This window comes from Telmatherina bonti (genome assembly GCF_933228915.1).
Source record: "Telmatherina bonti genome assembly, chromosome: 15".
NCBI classification, from domain to species: domain Eukaryota; kingdom Metazoa; phylum Chordata; class Actinopteri; order Atheriniformes; family Telmatherinidae; genus Telmatherina; species Telmatherina bonti.
Genome location: NC_136613.1, coordinates 28499877 through 28517616, shown reverse-complemented (window position 1 = coordinate 28517616; position 17740 = coordinate 28499877). Strand labels below are relative to the sequence as shown.

General features: G+C 37.6%; 1 protein-coding gene across 1 annotated transcript in view; it reads right to left on the bottom strand.

Moving 5' to 3' along the window:
• Positions 1 to 12128: 12128 nt before the first annotated feature.
• The window catches only part of pth2ra (parathyroid hormone 2 receptor a), a gene marked incomplete at both ends in the record, with an annotated part of 85885 nt that continues 80273 nt past the window's right edge, over positions 12129 to 17740 (bottom strand). Inside the window, 2 exons of the mRNA XM_079254429.1 lie at positions 12129 to 12515; positions 14180 to 14221. Of these exons, the coding sequence (XP_079110555.1) occupies positions 12129 to 12515; positions 14180 to 14221 (429 nt within the window). The remainder of the gene's footprint in view (positions 12516 to 14179; positions 14222 to 17740) is intronic.

The following is a 17740-nucleotide window of genomic DNA, read 5'->3' as shown; positions in this document are numbered from 1 at the left end:
ATCAGGTCACACAGCTGCAACTGGATTTGGAGGCCTCCAGGTCTGGTCAGTCAGCTCAGGAGCACTCTGGAGTACCAGGAGGGGAACCCAAGTTACAAAGGTTGGAGGATTCGGATAATATTGAACATTATCTTACCACTTTTGAAAGGCTTGCAGAGGTTTATGGTTGACCACAACAGCAGTGGGCGGTCCGTCTTATTCCATTGTTAACAGGGAAGGCCAGGTGTGCTTTTGGAGCCATGAACCCTGCAGATACTAAAGACTGTTTTGTTAAGGAGTGCAATACTAAAAAAAATACAAAATTAACAGAGATACCTACCGCCAAAGGTTTCGTTCCTGTGAAATTCCAGCAGATGAATCTCCTCATGAGTTGTATACTTGCCTCAAGGACTTATTTTGTAAGTGGGTTCAGTTTGATTCATGTAGCAAGGAGGAACTGATGGATAAAATGGTCCTAGAACAATGTCTGGGAGTGCTGTTGCCAGAGGTAAGGGCTTGGGTTAAAGAACATAACCCAGAAACTTCTGAGGATGATGCAGACCTTGTTGATGCCTATGTGACTTCTCACAAAGGACCAGGAGTTTATTGCTTTGCTGGACAGTTTCAATCATCTGGAGGTACGTCTGAGGGGCCTGGTAAAGGTGGTGGTTCATTTACTCACACTTCAGGTCATACTAAGAGGCCATCAGTATTAGATTCTTTCAGTCGTAAGGGTCAATCAAGCAATAAAGCTGAGGTGGTGTGTCACAACTGTGGTGAAGTTGGTCATATCTGCCCCTTTTGCCCTCTTAAAAAACCTAAAAGTACAAACATGTGTTATGTTCCAAGACCTGAGCGGTTTGCTTCTCAAGATGCGTCTCTTGTGGCACCAGTATTAGTGTCCTGGTGAATGCAACATTGTTACCTGCACTATCAGACACAGGTTGCTCACAGTCCCTTGTGCAAGCTAAACACATTCCAAGAGGGTTGTGGGATGTGGAAAACACACTCCCATTGGTGTGTGTACATGGACATAGTTCAGAAGTGCCAACTGCTGAGATCTATGTTGAAATTCATAACCAACCTTATCTTATGAAAGTTGGCGTGACCCCAGACTTGCCTTATCCTGTTTTGTTGGGAACTGATTTTCCGGTGTTGTTGGATCTTATCCTGGAGAGTAAGAACAAGTTGTGTGGAGTTGTTACCAGGGCTGGCACAAAGAAATCTGGGGAAAAAATCACTAAGTCTGTTGCTGTTCAGTCAGAATTTGGAATTCCACATCCTGCTGAGCCTAATTCTGTCGTGGCAGCTCCAACTGTTTCTGGTCTGGATGCTGAGACCAGTGACGTGTTACAGTTAATGCCATTTTACAATGAGCAGGTGGATCATAGCTCAGGATGCAGTCAGGAGGACAGAATGGAGAGACGTAGGGGGCAAATTGAGGAGTTATTGCTTCAGTCAGCAGAGCAATCAGAGCAAGAAGTTGAGGCTCCAGAACTTACTGATGAGTTCACAATCTCTGGTGATATGTAACTTTAACAAAAGAACGATCCCACACTTGTTGAGTGTTTTCAGAAAGCAGATGCTAATTCCAGTTTTCTTTCTGAGCATTTTGTGTTGGAAAATCTCCTCTATAAGGTTTCTGATGGATGTAAATAGCTAGTTCTTCCAGAGGGGCCAAGAGTTGAAGTTATGAAGTTAGGCCACACTATCCCATGGGCAGGACATTTGGGTTTAATGAAAACTTTCCACAGAATAAGCAAGAGGTTTTATTGGCCAGGAATGTACACACAAGTCAAAAAGGATTGCTAAGCATGCCCAGAATGTCAACTCACGGCAGGAAAAGGTACGCTTCTGCAATTTTTTTCCTACCACTATAGCCAACCTAACAGGTAGTTTAGCTAAATACAGTTTCAAAATCAAACAAACAAAGGGAACAGGTCATCATTACCATGTAACTCAAAGTCAGTAACATTTCTGGAATAACTATCTGTCCTGGGAGGAAGTGCTGAGAAATTTCCTTCTCAGCAAGATGTTTTGCATTGGAAATTAGTAATCACACACTCATGTATTAAGTTTAAATATTTTTTAAAAAGTTGAGAAATATGAATACACACACATACACACACACACACACATATATAGATATATACATATATAACATATGTATAATATATATACATATACATAAATAATTTTGCCTGCTGTTGTACAACTGGAACAGACAACAGGTGAAAATTAGAGACAATTAACTAGACAATCCCCATAAAGAAATAATCCTACAGGTGCAAGAAAATGCTTGGTCTCATGTGGTTGGAGTGTGTGAGTAGTTCCTGCATGACAAAGGCATTCATGCTGTGGACTGGCCTGCCCATTCACCAGACCCAACTGCAGTCGAGCACTTCTGGAACATTATGTCTCGTTCCATCCACCCATGTTGCACCACCGACTAGCCAGGAAATGATGCAGCGATACCATTGTGGTTCTGAAGCAGATACAGAATGAGTCTTTTACATGGACAGTTTAGTTTAAAGTTCTGCAAGATGGTACTGTTAGCAAGAGTAAAGTTATTTCTATCTACTCTATGTGTTTTGTGCCTTAAATTCCACATGCTGTGCAAGCAAACAGCTTATTGATTCAGACAGCCTCCCTCCTCCTCTAAAGACAGACCATGATGGATAGTTTCCAGCAGAGACATCCTGATATTTCTACAAGCAGCAACCTTTCAACAGCTGATCTGGATAATCTGCAGAAGCTGGAAATGGTGGTAAGTAAATGTAGCAAGTAACTAAAGTGCTTTGTTCTCGAACTGCAGATACAAAACTGCTTACAGGAGTATTAAAAACATGATTAAATGTCCTGCCATAGTGCATTATGAGAAGGCTAGTGTATATCAACAACAGCTGCGAATGCGGTATTCTGCAGCACAGGCGCACACCAGGGAATGGTGTTCTCACTGCTTCTGTTCGCTTTACACCTCTGACTTCAGCTGCAGTTGTCTGATGACTCTGCCTTAGTTGGCTGCATGCCAGAGAGGCACCAGCAGGACAACAAGGGAGGTCATTGCCAGTCGTGTGGACTGGTATTAGCAAAACTACATACACTGCTACACCAGCAAGACCAAGGAGCTTGTAGTTGACTTCTGCAAAAGAGCCCATCCTCACCCACTGGTGAACATGCAGGGCAGACATTCATAGTGAACTTTAAGTACCTGGGTGTTGCCTCAAAAAGCTGGACTGAACAGGCAAAATGCAGAATTCCTCAGTTTGGTAAAGTTCCTGCAACATCATAAAAGATCTTCATAGTTTGCATTTACACTAACAGAATAAAAGCTGAAAAAAAAAACGTTTTTCAATTAATCTGCACACTGTAAAACATTTCAGTCCAGATCTGAAGAGTCTAAATAATGTAGTTTTTATCAGGACCTTGTACAATGTGGAGAATAGTGATACTGTGGGCACAAATAGCAAAATGAGGAACATGGATTATCAATCCATGAACGTAGATTTCCACCAGCTTTTTCTTCCTTTTTACCCACTGGTCGATTAACTATTTAAGTTAAGCAATTAAAATGATGTATCTAAAAAAGTGGGCAGTGGGTAAGACAAATGCTACACAGAACCTAAAGCTGAGAAACCATCTCTCAGTCGCTGCCATTGTAACTTTGGGGAGTATCACAAAAACAAAATATGATCTGGAGTTGCATAATGATCTGATTATAGTATTAATATTTGCACTATAGGAAAGAATCCAACAGAAAAACCTTCATGTGTTGTGATGCATTTTGCCTCTGTGTGTAAAAAAAACACTACATACTCTCACTACGTGCACAAAAGTAGCAGAAGGAAACATTTCCTCCATTTCTGTTTGGTTGCCGAATAATATGGTTAACAAGCTTCATGATATATTTTATTTGACTATTTACTGCACTAGACTTTTTCTTCTTTTCCATTGTGTGAATGCCTAACAGGCATCTTATTGGTATGGCTACGGGTCCCTGCTCTTGAGTGGGTGCTGTGTTTTTCTTTTCCTTGGCTCTGGCTGCAATTAAGGGGAGGCTGTATGACAAACCCCACGAGAGAAGGTGCATGTCTTTGAAAATTAAGTGAAAACAAAGTGGTGTGAGTGGGTGGAGAGTCGTAGAAATAAGACATGTAGATAAATTAAGCAGCATATTTAAAATACATCTACTTGAGCAATTATGACACTTCTATTGTAAAATAATACACAGACCTAATTAGAGATGAAGGCATGAGAGAAACTTAATTAGGGGTCAAATGATTTCTTTTCTTTCCTCTGACAGCAACGTGTATTTACTGAAAATACAGAAAGAGACCATAAATGAGCTCTTTGAGTTTCAACTTGTATCTAATAGAAGCACCAGCAAAGTCAAAGATACGCAAAGGGGAAAAAAAAAAAAATCAGGTAAACATCTTATTTTATGAGGCATAAAATCTGAATTTCTGTTGATGAGTCCTTCCGTGTTTGGCGTATAGGAAAGAAAGTTGAATGAAAGTGCTACAAAAGTTATTAATCTGATAAAGTTGGTCCACAGTACGCTGATGGACCAGAATTATTATTAATTATAATCTTGTTTTGTACATGGCTTTTTGTGAGATGTGGAGAATCTGTGCTGCGCTTCAAGAGCAAAGCAGGTTACCAGAGTGGTATGGTGGTTTTTAAGCAATCTGTTTTTCCAACTGGTTTTCTGGAAAATACCAATAGAGTTGTCTTTAACCAGAGAAATGATTCATTTGTTTTATTCTGAGTTACAGTTCAAAATTTATTTTGGCCATTTGATTGGACGGCCGTTCTTGTCCCGGCATGCATCAGCAGGAGGGGAAGTCAATTATTGAAGGTAATATGCTCAAAACTGTGATGCGGCTGACTGAGTGTGAAAACATTCCAGATATCCTTTGGTTTCTTACTCTATGAAATTTCATAATAAGTACAGTCAAATTCACAGCTCACGTTCTCTCTGGTGATTTTTAGATGATGCTGATGTTATAAAATCAGAATTTTATAAGATAGCAGCAGCTTACAGGAACCAAGTAAAAAAGGTGTTATTGGACTTTCTAATTCAAATCTGATGCATTTAGATCTTTGACAAACAGGAAAAAATATATGATTGAAACCAGTTTATTTGAGGATTTAGTAATGACAACACACACATCAGCTTTACTGTTTTAAGAGAAGAAAACTGCAGGATCAGCAGAGTGCCTCAAGCCATTTCTGCTTAGATGAGTGTCAACATGCCGGAATAGTTAGATCTCCATCCTCATTATTTGTATGTTTATAGAGTTGTAATTGTAAAGAACAAATCCAAATCTATTGAACAGCTCTAATACAACAAAAACAACATGTACCTGCAAGCTGTTTTTTGTAAAACTCTATAAAAGTCTCAGCACCCAGCTGTGAGAATATAGAGGACATGCAGCGGTTACAGGTTTCAGCTTTAAAGGGTCTTTATTTGACAATTACGGTTTTGTACAGTAAAGGATTTTAGTTTGGCACACTTCCTGTGAAGTTGTGGTTGGAAGAGGTTGGAATTGCAAAGTGTTTCTGAGAATGCTTGTCCTCTTGAAAGTCAAACTGAATTGTAAACAAACATGGTGCAAACAAAATGATGTTCAGGTTTCATGGTGAAGCACAGATGTGTTCATTCAGTTCAGTATTTTGATCATGCCAGTCCATAAAAAAGGCAATCTTAGACATAAACATTCTGTTACTCAATTAGCTACAATCCAGTTGACAGTCCAGTTCAACTCAACTCGTAATCAAATCAATACAGTTCAATCAGTGTTATCAATGAAAGGAGATCCCAGTAGGGATCAATAAACTCTTTCACTAAGCTGAAACATCCATTAGAAGTAAGAATTTTAAGTCAAAAAACAGGCGGACGATAAACAAACAAGTCTTTGTAATGGCCCGTCCAACACCCCCACACTCTCCTTCTCAGCATGACTCACTACAGAGAGGATGGGGTTAATTTCCAGCACTCATTCAGCTCTGCTTTCTCTAACCATGATGTAGGAAATCATTCTTACCATTAAAATAATCACCCTATCCAGCAGCTCTCCCGTCTCGCAAAGCGCTTCTTTGCCCCCGCTTTCTTCAGACGCAGTAAACAAGCTTATAGTCTAGTTCAGTTCCAGAATTACAGATGTGTTTGAGTCTTTTGCTCCTACAAACATTAAAAACAAACTCAAGTAATACCTTCTCTAACGATCTGATTTTTAATACCTTAGATAAATAAGCTTTTTTTTTTTTATTTAAGCTCATCCTGTCCATGAACATCGGGAATATCAAAGAGCAGCTCAACAGATGGTTTCTGGACACATTAAACATTTATTAGCAGCTTAAAGACAGAGGAGGAGGAAAATCATGAGAGAAATACAGTAAAGTTCAGAGAGAAAGACACAAGCCTCACGGAGAATAAACAGCCGAATGCATTTTGCACATGAAAAGACGAGATTACCAAAAATCCTTTCGAGTTAAGTTGTTAAAGCTTCTGCTGGAGCAGGAGAGGCACTGACAGCATGCAACAAGCCGACACAGTTAGTAGCAACCATAAGTACTGGACTGCTTCACAGTCAGTCCTTTAACTGACAGGAGAAATATAAAACACTTTCTGAAAGTCACATTTTTCGGAACTGTGCATCTCATGGTGAAAAAGTCATTTACAGGTCATATAAATCATATCTGCATGAGATTACACCTTAATAAACACTTTGCTGAAAATGGCAACATTTCAATTTACAGTAAAAAATACAAGATGGAAAAAAATTAACTGCATACCTTTGCATTTTTTCCAGTTTTTCTTCACTAAATACATGATTCCTCACAATGTGGGCTGCATACACACTCATTAACATTGTAACTCAGCACCCTGTGTCCAATGGTGCATTTAATTTAGTCTGAAAATCAGAGTTTTTTAGTCATAATGGTAAAAACTAATAGTTTTTCACATTTTCTGTGGTAATAAAACAAGTATTATAGAAGACGTTGCGCATAAAAACACCTGACATTATGTTCAGTGCCCGGTTGGGGAGTGCTGTGTATGTGTCTTTTTTAATCTATCTATTCATTTTCTTTACCTCCTTGATCTAATTCAGCATGGCACAGGGAGCTGGAGTCTCTCCCAGCGGCCGTTAGGCGAGATACAGGGTCTACCCATTGGTTTGCCAATTTCACACTCACTCCTATAGTCAATTTAGAAACACCAATTAACCTAATATGCATGTTTTTAGAGTGTTGAAAAAAAGCCAAAGTGCTGTGAATGTTGTTACGAGGCAGTGGTGTGCTAACCCCATCGTGAAAAGCACCAACACTGGAAACTAAGAAATTCAGACATCCCATATGAAACAAAACCCACCATTTGTATTTTTTATAAAGACAAAGAGAATTTTTAACTGCATGATAAAGCAAGATGTTGTCACTCTTCATGTGTAAAGATGCAATCAGAAGGTTTAAAAACATCCACATAAAACTTAAAAGTGAGATTTGGCTCCGTTTTCCTGAAATATGGTGCAAAAGAAAGCAAAGACAATCTGATTAGGTGTAAACACATGACTAGAAGCAGCAAACATTGCTGGAAACCACAGGTGCCATCAACAATCACTCGCAACCAACGAAAAAGAAGCATTTGCTTCCACAATCTAGATTATACATATCAGATTTTTTTTTTTAAATTAACTTAGTTTAAAAAGATAAATTAAAGTCAATCTACTTTTTTTCCCACAGTATTTTTCACAGTTTTGCTGTTTCATGTGCAGAAGCAGAATAAAATCAAGCCGCATGCACACTGTCTTCATAAAAACGATCAATCTGACTGGAACAGGAAAAAGGCAACAACTTGCTGTTGAAATAATCACCTCAACAATTATATTTGTGCTTCTTAAAATAGGAACAAATCTTAGAATTTGGTGAGAATGCGAGGTGAATTTGCTGACTTAAACAGACTAAACACTCCCTTAATTTCTCTTACACAGTCTTTCTGTACAATAAACTGCGTAGAAACATCAAAGATCTCCTTTTGTCCATTTGAGGCTTCTGTATAACAGTTGACATGCTGCCTCTGTATTCTTATGCTGACTTACTGATCTTTTGTCCCAAGTTTGAACGCTTCCTCATTGCTCACAGAAAATGCTGACGGACAGGTTTACACAAAACGACCCTCTTGCTTTAAAGTTATGATGGCAGGTTCATCATATTCAGACAAGATACTGCAGTGATAAATCAAAGCTTCCAACTGCCTCACTTGCAGCGAACAATGTGATTGACAGGTTCTTTTACATCTGAGAATTTATGTGGAGTCATGGCTTCGCTCGTGTCCCACTATGCATGTGATTATGTAAATGCAACAATTCATTACTCTGTTATCGTTGCTCACCGCGCCAGACTGCATCTTTCTGCAGATTGTATTATAAGTCAAAGGATTCTCAGAAAAATACTCTGACCCGAGCCGTTAAACAACATGTTTTGTTTACTGAACAAAAGAAAAGATCAAAGAAATTCACATAATTCTAAAATTTAAGGTTCTTTTCAATGTAAAAGATAATGACATAAAGAAGCTCATATAATTTCCTAATTTGGTGTAATAAATCAAGACATTCAGCTCAACTTTTAGAAGATTTCATCTTTACAAAACTTCAGAAGTTTCAATCTTTAAGTGTTTAGAAATATAAATACAACCCTAATTCCCCAAAATTTGGGATCCAGTGTAAAATATAAATAAAAATAGAATGAATTGCAAATCCTGTGAAGACATATTCCCAGTAAAGAATAAACATCAATCCAGATGTTAAAACTGAGACATTTTAACATTACATGGAAAATATTAGTTCAGCTGGAATCTGACGGCAGCAACACATCATTAAAAAGACGATCAGCAGTCCTTTTAACATCTGTCTCCTAACATCTGGGAAGTGAGGAGACCAGTTTTAGGAGTTGTCCTATTCTGGTCTGATGCAGAAATTAAATTCATTTTATGAAATTAAAGATATTAATTTAAATATTTCATTTATTCAACGATATGAAATTTAAAGATATGAAGAAATTGCCCTGTGATGGACTGGCAAGCTGTCCAGGGTGAACCCTGCCTTTCACCAAAAGACTGCTGGGATAGGTTCCAGCTTCCCGGCGACCTTTAATCAGACTAAGCGGTTAGGACAATGAATGAACAAATTTAAGAAATTAGTTTATGAATTTCCTTTGTGGGGAGGAATAAAGTATCTATCCATTCATCCTCCCTGAAACAGATGTCTGAATGGGAACAGATGTTGCTCTGAAATCTTTTCAGCATTCATGGAGCCTTTCCAGATGTGAACGGATCCCCCGCCATCGGCACAAATGACACCATCAGAGATGCAAGCTAATGAACTGTCCCCTGACAAGCTGAATGGTCCATCTCCTCTCTAGTGACATGGTGTCCAAACCTCATACAATATATACTACAATATATCTACAATAATAAATATTTTAATTTGATTTAATTGATATTTAATTTAATAAATAATTTAATTTACAATAGTATTTATATTAGCTTAAATAATTATTAAGATCCAAATAAAATAATTAAAATGTATTTAAATAAACTCCTTTAAAAAAGTGACCTGTTTTGTTTTGTTTTTTTGCTGTTGAACCCAAATTAGAAAGTCAGGCAAACCGGTAAAAGTTCATTTGGGGCCCTGCCGCTGCACACAGATTCCTCACTCTTTTCTTTTTTTTTAATGACATTACACACTGTAGATCGTGCACTGACAAACTTCTTGTTTTCAGACATTTTTGCACGAATTTAGACAGTTTGCTACAGTCTGGTGTAATGGGTTACTGTGAGGATCCGTAATTACAGCCACATACAAGGAGCTCTGGACAAATGACCAGTTTATTGGTGAAGGAGAATGAGCAGAGGATCACTCCAGGTGACTGGTCTGCTGAAGAAACCAGGCTCCAGATGGGAGGTAAACGGAAGGGCAAATTACTCGTCCAGGCAAAGACAAGGCTCGGAGATCCAAAGACAAGCAAGGGTCGGTAACCAGAAGATCCGAAAAGTAAAGGTGTAAAGGCAAGTTGGGTAATCCGGGGGCGTGAAGCAGAAGGTCGGCAACTGAGGAACAATCCGTAGAACGCTGGAACACAACTAGACATAAGTCTGATGATTATCTGGCAGAGAAGAGGAGATTGGAGGGAGCTTAAGTAGGCAGAGAGAAATGGAAACCAGGTGAACTGAATGAAACAGCAGAGACAATTAGGAAGCCAACAGGTGGATAGAGTTACCACTGATGAGCGCCAGCCGATCAGGCAAAACACGACAATCTGGTGCACTTCTGTCCATCTCCACAACTCAGATGCTCCATTGCTCTAAAATTCTCCTTTTATACTCGTCTTACTCACCTGCTGCCAGTTCGCCTAATTAGTTGGCAAATGCTCCTCCAGGTGGTTTTAATTTGTGCCAATTAACTTTATGGCCTTTTTTCCTTTCCTTGTTGCTACTATTTGTGATGTGTTGCTGCCATCGAGGTCATAATGAAGTAATATCAATATGAAATAATAAAATGCTATTTCATTCTATCTGGAATAAAATATGGGCTGATGATATTTGCAAACTATTGCATTAAATTATTTAAATTGTACATGCTTGATTTCCAATTTCCTCAGTTTCTTAACTTAAAGAAAAAGTACACTTTAAAATAAAACAGGTTGTTTCAGATTTGTTGATTAATGTTGTGCTTATTTGAACATAATAACTTGCATTTTTTATTGTAATCTATAAAAATGAAAGATGTCATTCCAACGCTTTTATCATGATTCAGAACCATAATTTCATGCGTCATATAATCCATAAACCACCGACTGCCACTGTGCTAAATTAAAAGAAGAATATTTTAGTCATTTATGGCGTTTCTGACAGTAGATACATGCAAACTGTTACGTTTGCACCTTTTTTTCAGGTTTTCTGTTGATTATCAGTTTAACTGTTTTTTTAATGGAGCTCATTTTTGGTAAACATGGTAATAATGATGATCATTTTAATGATGATAAAAATAAAATAAACATCTTGGAACACATAAAGTTTGCAGAATTCTCCCTGTGGACATAAGGATAGAATGCGTTAAAAGCTAAAGCTTTGGTATAGCACGTCCACAATCCGGTGTCTGAACAGACTTTTCTGCTGCTGTCCGCCATATACACGCCATTCACAGCTAAATGAAGGTTGTGGAGATACTACACTACACCGACTGTAGATCCAAACCACCTGTTTCAAAAAACAAAGTTTCATCACTTCACAACATTTCAACAGATTTTTTCACAGCAATCATGCTACAGGTGGCACCACGGTTTTCTTACAACGTTTTTTCTTGTGTATATATCTTGTGTATATATATATATATATATGTATATATATATATATATATATATATATATATATATATATATATATATATATATATATATATATATATACATACATATATATATATATATACATACATATATATATATATATATATATATATATATATATATATATATATATATATATATATATATAATTTTTTTTTTTTTTTTTTTTTTTTTTTACACTGCATTTTTAAGTTTTTTTCTTTCAGTCAAACTTAAGAGAAGCCTTCTGGGGATTTTGGATAATGAAGAGTGTAACGGTGTTTCCTGCCATGAGAGACAGCGAACAGGCCTTTTTGTTTACCTTTCATCTTCACAATTTCTCACCAGCCTACCTGATTATCCTCCTTTGACTTTTGTTCTAATGTCAGCTGTTTTATTCAGCTGTCAACAGCCTTTAGCATACTGTTGTGGCGTCACATGTCAAAGACTTTAGCAAGCGTGCAATTCTTTTGTTTTCTATACCTGCAGCTTAGGCTTGCAGCTTGAGTCCCACTGTAGCTCCAACTGGTCTTGCAGACATCACTGATGTGAGTGCATTTTGGTTACTCCTGCTGGCATGATCACAAACAGAATGACCACTTGCATTCATCATCACCGTTTTTATATTTGCCCCCCTATAGCTCCATTGGAATACAGTCTTTTTGGTGATTTGCTTCCATCTTCAGAGCTTAAATCGCACAAGAGAGTTAATCGGTTGAACAGTTCCACCTGGTGACTCCAGTCTTTCTTGACTTTGTTGGCTGCTACAGTGTTTCTTCTTCATCTTCACCTGTTGCACTTGTATATAGGACTGGCGGGTTCTCCTGCAGTGAGATATCATCCACTCTCTTAGGACCACTGTCCTCAGGTTCTTCAGGTATGGATGGATCAGAGTTGGTGATTACATACCCCGGGAGGGTGGCGTGAGTGTTGATCGTAGGGGGACCTGAGCTCCAGTAAACGCGGCTGGAGGCGAGCGTGGTGGAGCGTGTGGAGATCCCACCCCCGGCCAGGTGGGACTGACTGCTGGTGCTGTTGTTGTTAAGACCCACAACCACAGAGCCGTAACGGTAGCGGCCGCAGACCACCGGGCCCTCCCACTCAAACGCCAGGTTCCAGCGTGTCCATGTTTTCTTTATTTCTGTCTGGACCTGTGACAAATTAAGCAATAAAGACAAAGTAAGACCAGTATTGTTTTTAATATAACTTCAAAATAAATCTGAAGTTGGTACAAGTACAGTAACGCTTCATTTTGGTTTACATATTTGTAGTAAAACATAAAGAAATGTTATTGTCTACAAATGAATTATGTTTATTTTATTACACTGCTAAGAAGTGCAGTTAGCAAGTACTCCAGTAAGACCATTCTCCAAGTTCAGAGTTTATATCTGTCCTTTAAATTATGATTTAATAATTCTTTAATAATTAAGAGAGTTCTTAAACAAACATTAAGTGTTATAAGATGTGTTTTTACAGTTGGTTAATTGAACTAGACTCAGTTCAGTGTGATATAGCCTTTAACATCTTTTTCACAAAATATGAATCTCTCTTTGTAAGAAAAAACACTAACTATTCTAAATAAAATGAAATAACAAGCTATGTTTTATTCACAGGACCAGGTGGCTGTGGTACTTTTAGTGCAGAAAAAAAAATAAATAAATAAAAATGTACCATTCCCATTACACTGCCTTAAGCTGTTGTTGGTAAAATAGGCACCTGGGTGGGGTGACATTGGCATGATCACTCTACTCCGTACACGTTCCACTGCGTATGTTCTGTAGGTGACGTGTATTCATGCGTATAGATGTGTGTGTGTGTATATATGTGGATATGTATGGTTTTCTCTCTCCCTCTCTCTACAAGGTGCTTTCTGTCTCCTCTCTACTCTGTCTGCTTCTTCTCTTTTCCTTTCTCTGTTCATTTTCTATCCTCTCCGGTCGGGTCCAGCAGTACCATACAAACGTTGTGATACAAACACTTATGCTAAATAAACAGAAAAATAAATTATGAATAATTATATCTATAAAGCTTCCCTTGGCAAAGTAAGTCTGCTCAGCAGAATACAGCATCCATACAATCATTCTGCATGCTTAAATGCTGGACAAGACAAAAAAAAAATACACACCCCACCCCCCCTCAAACAAACTGATGGTTTGTCACCAACAAACAAAAGAAAACAACAAAAAATGCTATAGTTATTTATATTACTTTTTACATCTTTGCCTGGATGTGTCCAAGGTAAAGCTGGGAAAGGTTTTTACAGCCTTCATCTTGTGTGTTGCAACTATAGTTAATGCTAGTTTTATTAGCATCAAGGGGTTTAGCATGTCTCAACAGGTGTGTTATACTGACACTACACAGTCAAAATTTGACAAATTTTTGTCCAGAATTTCTTTTCTCTCATAAAATCAATTTAATTTCCAGTCATGACAATGTGCTAAATCCTCTCGGTGTGTATCTTTTGACACGTTTGGTGTTAAAATGTCACCAACAATTTTAGATGCATTCGCGTTTTCACTTGTGAATTTAAGCGAAGGAGTCAACAAATGGACCAGCTTACGCATTGGATAAAAAGCGTGGAGACTTCCTTTAGCATCCTGTTTAACTTTCATCAGAAACAACGGTGTTTGATATGGAAGAATCTTCTGACAGAAGAACAAATCCGATTTTAAATGGTGTAACTCCACCTTTCGGAAAATCCCAGTGAGATCCCACTTTATGTTACCACCATTTAAAGGGAAAGAATCTATTTATGGTTTTTGCTTTTCACTACCTCCAGTGATAAACGATGTGAAAGTAAAAAAAAAACACTCACCTCTCCATTGCAGTAGCAATAAATGATGGAAACAAAGAAGCCCTGCAAAAGAAGAGGCTGATATGTAACTTTGGAGTTTGCAAAGCGTTACGCATCAAATCGTCACAGCGATCAAATCTTAAATGTCTAAAGTACAATGACTTATCTGATAAAGATACCAAACAGGTAATAGAATTGTCTTTTTGCTTTTTTTTTTATCCACTAGAAATGAAAGAAACTATGATTTCTCTGGTTCTGTCTGTTCCGACCTGCTTCACTCTGTGTTCCAGCTTCACGGCATGACAGCAAGAACTGAAGCGAGAGTTTCTTTGAAATGCTGAATTACAGAGAGACAGGAAGCTGTCTTTTTCTGTTTGACTGTACAGCCTATTATCACTCCTGCTACAGGGATTTCAATCTGCTCATATTATCACATCATGGATGTTTCACATGCTTCCACGTGACTTTAGTACAGATCTACCCATGGGGATTGAAGCGACCTTGAACTTTGAACTTTGTTTTTCTTGTGCATCTGCAGTGTTTGCATGTATACATGTGAACCTGTGTCTATGGTTACCTGGATATACTACTTCTTGTCGAGGTTCATGCATGACTGTATTGAATTTTTTTTTTTTTTTTTACTTTATCTTTTTTGTTTGGCACAGACAAATAATGAAATGTGCTATTTAGATATAATTGCTACTATTTGTGGGGAAAAAATCACTAACCATAAAGATTTTTTTAAAGTAATTATGTGGTATAAAGTAAGTTAAACTCCCAGTTAATTGCAAATATATAACTATAAGGTATTACATCACTAAAATTAATATTAGTTTATGTAATATTCTCTGAAGTCATAGATACACTACTGTATGTGCATGTACTTCTGCAGTGAGTATGTTTGCAAACCCTGGTAAATCACTAATATCATTGAAATGTCGCACATCATAGTAGCCAAATCATAATAAAAATGAACACAAATAACTTTGCCTTTCAAAATTTTTCTTTGTTTTCTTTAGAAATACTATGACTTTGAGTTCTACTGTTCTAAAAATAAATGATGAAAGTTACACAGAGAGCACAAATACAACTGCTCTGATGTTGGACTAATACAGTGTTTCTCAAATCTGGTCCTCAGGCCCCCCCCCTGCCCTGCATGTTTTATAGGCAACCCTACTTGAAACACACCTGAATGAAATAAAGGGATTGTTAACAGGCTGCAAAGAACTTGATGAGAAAGTTCAACAGTCTGACTCAGGTGCTTTGGAGGAGGAACATGTCTAAAACAGGCAGAGTGGGGGGGGGGCATGAGGACCAGAACTGAGAAACACCGGACTAACACATAGATAGAACATAGATGCTCCTGAACTTCACTGCTGATGTATGTTTAAAATGAACGCGTCATCTGGTTGATGTTACTTTAATAGGAAATTCACCTCTCTCTCTTTATTCATGGCGTAAGCCGTTATGGAAGCACCATGACAGTCTGCTGTCTTGACGCTGCAGCTTTCAGTTTCTTTTAGAAAAAAATGTTCTAGAAAAACATTCCTGAGCTTCAGATTCTGCTTTTAGGGAAATGAAGGATCCTCAGATCTACTAAACCACATGTTACATTGCCTTAATGGAAATATTTATACCATACATAAATGAATTGTTGGCAAATGTGGTGAGAAAGACAGCTGCATGTTTTTCCTTGCTATGAGGTGAATCCTCTACAGGGAGAATCTCGATGATCTGCAGAGTGTCATGTAAACGACAAGTCATGTCATTTTACTCAGTTTACAGTAAAGAACCTGAGAACAGCTCTGACAGAGGAATCATATCCTCCACAGTGTCAGCATAGTACATATACTCTTGTACTGTTATTGTATCTTGTAGGAAAAACACACAGTACAGATTGTACTTGTCGTCTTCTTTCCATTTTTCAGAAAAGCCAACTCTATATATGAGGAAAGTAAAACGGCTTTTTCTTGAGTTAATAATATTTCTTCCACACTTCTTTTTAATATTTACATTGTAATTATTTAACTAATAGCTCATTACTGAATGTTTGTTAAAGGCTTGGATGGTGCTCAGACAAGAGCATAAAAAAATACCTAATAAAGAGTAAGCCTCTTTATATTGGCCGTTATCTGACTGATGTTCAGAGGTTTTCTGTTTAGTATTCATCCATCACAAAAACAGCCAAATAAATTCTGTGAAACAGGGAACCAGTGGAAAGTCCACTGGGATTCTGGTAGACATATGCAGTGTCTTTGTTTAGTTTAGAATGGGCATTACTTTAGGTCGTCCGTGAAATTTAGCATTTGAGACTTGAGAAATTTGAATTTGAGACTATCTCTATTTAAAACAATTAGACAAATAGTGGGCTTGTCCTACGTTTGTGATGTTTTTAATTAATCTGGTTTTATTGGTTTGTTGGATGGATTGATGCTGGCAATTTATTATTTTTTGACTCACAGAATAAAACAGTCATTTAATTGCTCGTTATGGAAAAAAAATGTGTTTTTGTTGAACCTGATGATGCATTTCCAAATGCAAAGATAGTGGCAGAGTCACATGCAAATAAATCCCATCAAATTTATCTAAAAACTACAGATGTGAAATAATTGCTTGAGGGTTTAACAAGTCCTTTCCAACTGACTGAACTGCTGTAGCCATCAGTAAGAATTATGTCTGCTCCATCTGTGGCATATTTTAAGTTATGTTTATGCATAGTTCATGCATTTTGATGCTAATACTAATAAGGTGAATACCCACACAGACATCTAGCAAGATATGGTTGGGATTATAAAACTTTTAATATCTTATGAACCAAGTGATCCCTACAGACTAAACATGAAGTCAGTGTGACTCATGTTTTCCTGTTTGTGAACTCTTCTCTTCTTAACGTGAACAAGCTTAATAGATACAACATATGTAGGCAGGTATATAAATATGTAATTATACAAGAAAAAACAGGATAAACAAGGCTGACGGATGACGGTGGACACATGAAGAGACCAGGTGATGACACATTTAAGTCAGTTTTTAATTTGTGTGGGGTTTGTTTTTTAATCTAACCCATTGCTGAGACTGGCCCTTCATCATTTTCTGCTCCTCTAATGGATTGAAGCATCTGAAGATGATGGAACACCTTTTATCTTTGGCCAATTCATTCAGTCTAAAAGAGGACTTACTGTACTTCTTTCCAGCTCAGTATCTTTATTCTTGGTGAAGTAGGTTTGCATGATTCACAGTTCACAGACCCTTTTTGGAGCCCCCACAGTTGTCCAAAACAAGCTGTTTCAACACACATCTCTTTCAGCTCCTTCACCTTTTGTTGTACTGAAAGCTTAGAAATCAAAGTGCAAACTCTGAGGTAACAGAGTCTTATTTCTGGCAAATAACCGTAGCTTATTAAACCTACTCACACGTATTCGTAGGTTATGTCAACGTCTGCACCAACATGAATCTTTTTGAACTGGTTTTTAGGAACCACAGAACTCATCTAAAAAGAGACATCATCATCATCATCATCTTCATCTAGAGCTCTAGCTTACTTAAAGTCATTAGGAAAATTTAAATATAATACCTTTAGAT